This window comes from Zingiber officinale, chromosome 6B (genome assembly GCF_018446385.1).
Source record: "Zingiber officinale cultivar Zhangliang chromosome 6B, Zo_v1.1, whole genome shotgun sequence".
NCBI classification, from domain to species: domain Eukaryota; kingdom Viridiplantae; phylum Streptophyta; class Magnoliopsida; order Zingiberales; family Zingiberaceae; genus Zingiber; species Zingiber officinale.
In genome coordinates, this window is record NC_055996.1 from 96,796,653 (window position 1) to 96,803,855 (window position 7,203).

Here is a 7,203-nt window from a genome sequence, read left to right on the forward strand (position 1 = left end):
CGCAGGCGGGAGAACGCTGGCTCGGAAAATACTGTTGGCCAGGTATTTCTGGCCTACTTTGTAGAGGGACGCGCAAAAGTTGGTGAATACTTGTCTGTCATGCCAAAGGTACCAGAACCTGACACACCGACCTACAGAGCTGCTGAGAACTTCTACAGTATCTTGCCCGTTTGATCAGTGGGGTATGGACATCGTAGGACCGTTCCCAATGGCTACGGGGCAAAGACGTTTCCTGCTGGTGGCAGTAGATTACTTCTCCAAGTGGATGGAAGCGGAAGCTCTGGCCAAAATCACCGAAGATGCGGTGATCCAGTTCCTATGGAAAAATATCTTTTGCAGATTCGGCTTGCCTCATAAATTGGTATCGGACAATGGCAGACAATTTCAAGGACGCAAAATACAGAAGTGGTGCGAAGGGTTCGGCATAACTCAGGCCTTCACTTCGGTGGCTCATCCGCAAAGCAATGGTCAAACAGAGGTAGTCAATCGGGAAATAGTGCGAGGGCTCAAAGTCAAGCTGGATCACACGGGAGGCAGTTGGGTGGACGAGCTGCCGAGCATCTTATGGGCCTATCGTACGACACCCCGAGAAAGTATAGGGCTGACACCTTTCCATTTAGTGTATGACAATGAAGCAGTGGTGCCTCTGGAGGTCGGGATACCGTCCGTGAGAAGAATGATGTACGATGAAGGGAACGCGGAGCGACGGATGGCTGAGCTAGATTTTATCAGCGAAATCCGTGAACAAACAGCGGCCAGGTTGGAGGCCTATAGACAGAGAATGAGGCAGAACTATAATAGAAGGGTGACCCCCCGATTCTTCGGAGAAGGAGATCTCGTTTGGAAGTAGATAAAGTCCTTAGGGGAAGTGACGAAGTTGGCTCCTCAATGGGACGGACCGTACAAAGTTATTAAGAAATTGGCATCGGGAGCCTATTATTTGCAGGACGCTCAAGGAAGGAAGCTGGATCGACCTTGGAGTGCCAACTACCTACAACCCTATCAAGTTTGAGGGGTCTGGCTCTGTGGACGTAGGCCAGATCAGACGAAGGGCGTGGAAACAGTAGGACAGTTAAGTGAAAACTCGAAAAGACATGTGTACATGTAACAATTTCCCAATTTAAGTGGCTAGTACAGATCATTTGAAAGGAGCAAAAATCTCATCCGGAAAGCCTTGAATGATTTGGTCGTGATTCAAGAAGTCTGCCGGGGGGATAGAGCTCAAGAAGCCCTGTGCGTGCAGTTGCCTGATAACTCCAGCCGCCGTATATGGCACGGTAGTAGCAAAGCGTGCCCCAGCCTGGGATAGAAATTCGGGAGAAGTCAGATACGACATTCGGCTTCGCAGGCAACGTGCCTCCTCTCCTTCTTGATAGACGGTTAAGGCGGTGGATACTCCAGTTAACGCCGCTCGGGACTGTGACAGTTCTGCTTTCAGCGACCTCAATTCAGCTGCTTGAGTCTCCAACTGTGCCGCCTGGACCTCCAGTTTATTGTTCTTGTCCTGCAGAAGAGTATTCTTGGATTGTATTTCCTGAGCTTGGTGGGCAAGTTGCTGCTGATACCCTGCCTCAGATGCAGCTCTCTCCTCCCTCATATCTCGGAGCTCATCCTTCACCTGTATCAGGGACCGTTTCTGTCGGTCGGTCTGATTGGTTAGGGCTTGAATCTCCGCTCGCAAAGCATAACTGGCTTGGACGGGATCGTTCAATTGCAACTCTAATTCGGAGACTTTCTCCTGGAGTTCCTTGCTTTCATGATGGAGGGTGTGGAAAGATTGATTTAGCACTAGGGATTCTGCATGAGTCTGGAGGAAAGATATAGCCCTCAGTTAAGGCCAACCACTACCCAGTATAAGGTGAAGAGTACTTACTTTAGCCCAGGACTTCGAGAACCTGTCCATCTGGGCTAATGGAGATGCGTCACCCATTTGATCCATACTCTCTGCCCACAAACTGCCGAGGCAGCCTTTCATCATCAAAAGGCTTGTGGGGGCGTCAGGCCGCCGAGCTAGAGCAGCTTCAGAGGGGATGGTGGTCCTGTAACGATGGCGGACGGAGAAGGAAGGTTGAGAAGGGTCGGCGTCAGCACCAGGAGGGGCCAGAGGTGGCTCGGGAACGGGCTCAGTGGGCACCGGGTTTTGATGATCGCCGGGGCTATCTCCCTCTGCAGCAGTAGGAGCAGAGCGGAACGCAGCTAGTCGCCCCCTGTACGGGTTAGGAGAGGCTGCCAGATAAGGGAAACAGAAGTAAAGAGGGAAGTAATGTCAAAGCCAGTCACGACAGTAGCAAGGGGCAGTATGGTCATATGAAAAAATAGAACCAAGCGTTAATGAAGTCAGACCTGGTCTTCGGCGCCGCCTGTGAAGCAGGGGCTGGTTATCAGAGTCAGAATCATCAGAGCGAGGCTGACCCTGTGAAGAGGCCGCCACACCGCTGTCTGTGGCGCCCTGGCCGGATGAGCTCGGACCTGAGCGATGAAGAGCTGCGCGACCGCGTTCGGATGCCCGCGAGGCTCCTCGGAAGGCGCTTACGGCCGGGCGAGTAGCTTGGCCCCGACCCCGACCTCGGCTCGAGGCGGCAGGGGAAGGAGAAGCGGCGTGTGAAGCAGGGCTGGGAGCAGGCTGAGTCGCTGCCCCGAAGGAAGCAGATCCAAGATGAGGAAGTAGCCTCCTGTCCAAGATTGCCCGACCGCGCCGCATTATCTCCAGGTCATCGAGGGGCAGAGGCAGAACCTCTGACGCACGATCCAGAACCTTAGCTGAAGGCGCCAACACGAGAGGTCATTCTCACAGGGAAAGTGATCAAAAAGGAGGCACTCAACACGAGCTTACCCAAGGAGCGCGGTGTGTTAGAGGTACAGCGGCTTAGCCTGAAGAAAGAAAGTAGATCTTCAGATAGTAGTCTCGTCAGATTCAAGCGCCAATCCTCCATTCCATCAGCAGCCGTGGCATAGGGGAGGTCCATGTGGAATTCGTCCAGCGCTGGAGTCAGAGGCAGTTCAGGTTGCCAGTGCATGGGCCAGTCAGTTTCCTCCGGAAACCGGAGAAAAAAGAACTTTTTCTTCCAGTTAGCACTGGGAGGAGGAAGAGGAGAAAAGAAGGCGGTTTGGCTGCGGGCTTGGAAATCAAAGAGACCATCGGCACGCCGAACGAGAGTGAAGAAGCAATGAAAAAGGGGAGTTGACCAAGAAATCTCACAAACTTCACAGAGTACTACAAAGCCACATAAAATCTTTATGGAATTGGGGGTTAGCTGACCTAAGGGAATCTTAAAGTAGCGGCACACTCCGGACAAAAAAGGATGCGGGGGTAGACGAAGGCCAGATACGAATTGCTCAGTAAAGAAAGTACAAGAACCCGGCGGGGGATCGAAGTACAAGTTCACACCAGTAGGAATGATGGGGCGAAAGCTAGTAGGGATTTCGTAAGTGTACCGTAGGTCATCCCAATCTAACTCAGCGAAAGTTGAAGCGCCTGGGAAATGCTCCGCTAGCAAGTAAGCCCAAGAAGGAGAAGCCATTGCAAGGAAGATTATCTCAGAAGGCAGGAGGAACAGATGAAAGAGGGAAAAGCTTGGAGAAAAAAGAAGAAGCGCGGCGCAGTCTCAGAAACGATCAGTCGGCGGCGGCGACGTTTGAGTACTTCGTGGCGATGGCGAATCATAACAAAAGGGAGAGAGGAAGAAGATACTTATAGGTATGGTGGAGGAAGGATATTTTCGTAAGTCTGCAACGGACAGTGGATGCAGGGGCGGAGGCAGGCAGGGAGCGCTCTGTGATGAGCCCCGAAAATATAACCAGAGGGCATTATGGGAAAGGCGAGGGCTTGAAATACGAAGCGTCTCCTAAAGGAGTCGCTCCAACCAAGACAAAAGTGTACGGAAGAGCCAGTAGAAAGACAGGCAGTGCAGATCAGCAGGCTTCAGGGACATGCGAGGCAAGAGTTGGCCCAGGCCGGGCTAGGTACAAAGGCAGCTATCGGAGGAAGAGCTACGTGGCCGAACAAAGCAAGCAAAATAAGCAAGAGCGAGCAGGTTAGCATAGATCTACTAAAACCACGGACGACCTACTAAGGAAAGAAACAAGTTAAGGATGCATGAAGGGGAAGTGAGACAATTATTCGAAATTCAATACGACCATACGATCAAGTACAATCATGAAAGGTTCAGCATCAACACCCAAAAGGTGAACATTACAACACATCGCTCGTCATACAACATCCGGGAGAGAATGCGCAGAATCAACAGAAGCCAAAGGAAGGAGCCCGAGGTCGGCTGGCGCTATATCGGAAGACGCAGGATCAGCGGACGCATCAGATGCAGCAACAGGAGGGGCCTGGGCAGAAATTTCCCCGGGAACTGGATCGGCCGCAGGCGGCAGAGCCTCCAAAAGGAAAAGTCCCTCATCTGCTTCGAAGGACGGGAAGGTTTCCTGCGGCAATTCCCTGGTTAGGCGAGCTGTGTCCAGGAAGGTGGTAGGAGGTGCCGAACGAAGGAAGCCTTGCTCAAAGGCCTGTGTGACCCCACCAGCGGCCCCATGACAAAGCAATAGGACCATCCATCACCCCAGCTTATGGAGGAAAAAGGAAGAGCGGACGTAGGCTAGTCTGTACGTCTTCAGCCGCTCTAATTCGCTAGCCCGGTACACCTCCAAACTGTTTTGGTTCGCCACAGCCTCGGCGCGGCCCACGGATAAATCGCTCTGGCCCTGAGTAGCTGTTTCCTGGGCCTTCAAGAGATCCGCTTGCAAGGATTGGAGAGTGACTTGGCACGCATGGTTGTTTCTCGGGCAGCGGCAACACTAGCCAGGGCCTGGGCATCGGCCAGCCTCATTTGCAAGAGCTCTTGACCTTGCCGAAGTAGCGTCAACTCCTCTGATTGGGAGAGCAGCTCTGCCTCTTTGTCTTTCAGCTCAGAGACTGACGCTTGACGACGATCCACTTCAGAAGCCAGGGAAGACTCACTTGTCTTCAAAGCCGCCTCCAGCTGTTGAAGTTTATCAAAGGCAGCATGGGAAATGGCCCGAGCAGAGGTCGCCGACTCCCCGACGGCACGCAAATAGGCATCCAAGCTTCCCAGAGAAGGTTCAGGAGGAGCGGAGGAAGCCGCAGGGTGCTCAAGTTCCTGAAGACGTGCCTTGAGCGCCGCGTTCTCTCGCTGAAGCTCGGTCGCTCGTTGCACGGCGCTCAGACTCGCGGAGCAGGTCTGCCAGTAGCCGAAAGAAGAGGAAGGAGGTTACAGAAATACACGGATACAAGGAAAAAGAGGAGAAAGGGCTTACCGCGACCAGGGAACGAGCAATTTGATCGAATTCCCCCAAAGGAGAACCGCTCTCCCAGAACTGCTGGCTGGCTGATTGCCAGGAGATGGCCAGGTCCCCATAGAAGTTGACCCTACCGAAGATAGGCGATGAGTCGGCAGCAGGCGTACAGGCCAGATCGGTCTCCGAGGGGAGCCTCCATAACGCTTCGAAGGCTGGGTCTGTAGAGGGCAGGTTCGGGGTCGGCGTGGCGGAGCTCGGAGGCGCGAGAGGAGGAGACGCGGAGGGCAGCAGTAAGTCCGGGGGCTGATCGCCGGAGGACGAAGGCGGGGCAGGTAGTATATTCTGGGCTGTCACCAGGACGGCCAGGTCCAATGGTGGGTCTGTCACCTCCAGATCAGAGGCCTTCTCCTGGATCAAGCTTGCCTCTTGAACCGAGCTCGTATCCGAGGACCTGGGGGGGGGGGGGGGGAAGAAATGCTCACTACGCGTTGACGGCGGAGAGGTGGAGGAGAAGTTGCGGTGGCTGGGGCTGTTCTCTTGCCCTTGCGCATAAGGCGCAGCTTCATAGTTGGCGGGAGAGAGGACACTGGCTTTGCGGGCGATGGCTCGGCCGCAGGTTGATCAGCGATGCGGGGTAGGGCTGAGTCTGCAAGGCTGAGAGCTGGTGGCTCAATAAGCATCGGGGCGTCCTCTGCCTCAGAAGTCCGGGGTTCCGAAAGTTGTAAACCGGCGACGGCGGGAGCAGAAGGTAGACCTTGTGTTAGCTCCTCATTCAGAGTTTGTAGAACGGCCACCGCGGGTGTCTCTTGACTGGCGAAGGAACGGAGGATTGCGGGCACTGCAAAAATAAGAAGAAAAAGCACCTCAGTTAGCGAAGAGCAGTATACGAAAAGATGATGACTTACCAAAAGGAGCTCCAATTTCGGTAGGGACAGGACTAAGACCAAAAGCGTGCAGAATGCCTTCTAGCATCAACACAGACAGGCGAACAACAACACCACTTAGCTTAACCGCAGCTGCGGAGCAGGCAGGTTCGTGAACATGTGAAGGGAGGTCCGAAGCGGAGAAAGAACGCCATTGAGAAGGCCCTGTTAAGGGGGAAGGGGGTTTGAGGAAGAAAAAGCGAGATCTCCAGCCTTTATTGGAAGAGGGTAGGTCATCGAAGAGCTTCTGGCCCGGCTTGGCCTGGACGTTGAATACCCCCGCCTCGGCTCGCCGGAAAGAATAGAAGTGATGGAACAGTCTAGCGGTCAAGGGAATTTGATAGATGCGGCACAAGATGATGGTTCCGCAGACCGCTCGGAATACATTGGGGGCAAACTGAGAGATACCAATCCCGCAATACTGACTCAACTCAGAGAGAAAATGATGTAAAGGGAAGCGAAGACAGCCTACGACCTGATCCTTAAAGACTGTGATAAACCCTTCGGGAGGAGAAGAGGGATGCTCGTCTGTCATGGGAAGGCGAAGCTCATATGTGGCGTCTAGCCCCAAGTTGGATTGCAGTGAAGACAGGTCATGATGGTCCAAATCAGAGATGTAATGTGAATACCAGAGGGGGTCCTTACCATCCATGGCTGTGAGGAGCAAGCAGGCGAGGGGGATGAAGACAAGAAGGGGCACAGGTCAGGCGCAAGCAGGAAGACGAGGAGTTGCACTGCCAGAAACGGCCGCAGACGAGAGGAGGAGGATAGCGAAGCGTCGAAGTAAGAAGAGCGGACTGCCTTTAGGGTTTATAAAGCCCATTCATTCCTAGGGAACATCGAGAATCGAGCCGAGTATCTTTCTGGGGTAACGTGCCTCAACGCCGTCGGATGGGAAATAAGCGCCGAAGGGTGCAAAAGGGGGTCAGATGCTGGCGTCAGGGGGCGTGCGCAGTAAAGGCGTCGGACAGGTGTCATCGCGAGAAGGAACACATTAAAGGTCGACAAGGCAAGGTAA

General features: G+C 53.8%; 1 protein-coding gene across 1 annotated transcript; it reads right to left on the bottom strand.

Moving 5' to 3' along the window:
* Positions 1–4,730: 4,730 nt before the first annotated feature.
* Positions 4,731–6,837, bottom strand: LOC121991266. The gene is made up of 5 exons (XM_042545275.1): positions 6,584–6,837; positions 6,168–6,505; positions 5,745–6,100; positions 5,281–5,670; positions 4,731–5,204 (listed from the first exon to the last, which is right to left on the bottom strand). Exons 1-5 carry the CDS (start codon positions 6,835–6,837, stop codon positions 4,731–4,733), a joined length of 1,812 nt encoding a protein of 603 aa, XP_042401209.1.
* Between the last annotated feature and the right edge of the window lie 366 nt (positions 6,838–7,203).

What these genes read in the sequence shown, in the direction of transcription:
- LOC121991266 (XM_042545275.1), bottom strand. Translation starts at nt 6,837, where the DNA reads ATGGATGGTAAGGACCCCCTCTGGTATTCACATTACATCTCTGATTTG. An exon ending in TGCGGGATTGGTATCTCTCA is followed by an intron (nt 6,506 to 6,583) that starts GTTTGCCCCCAA and finishes CTTGACCGCTAG; the next exon opens with ACTGTTCCATCACTTCTATT. An exon ending in CGAAATTGGAGCTCCTTTTG is followed by an intron (nt 6,101 to 6,167) that starts GTAAGTCATCAT and finishes TTATTTTTGCAG; the next exon opens with TGCCCGCAATCCTCCGTTCC.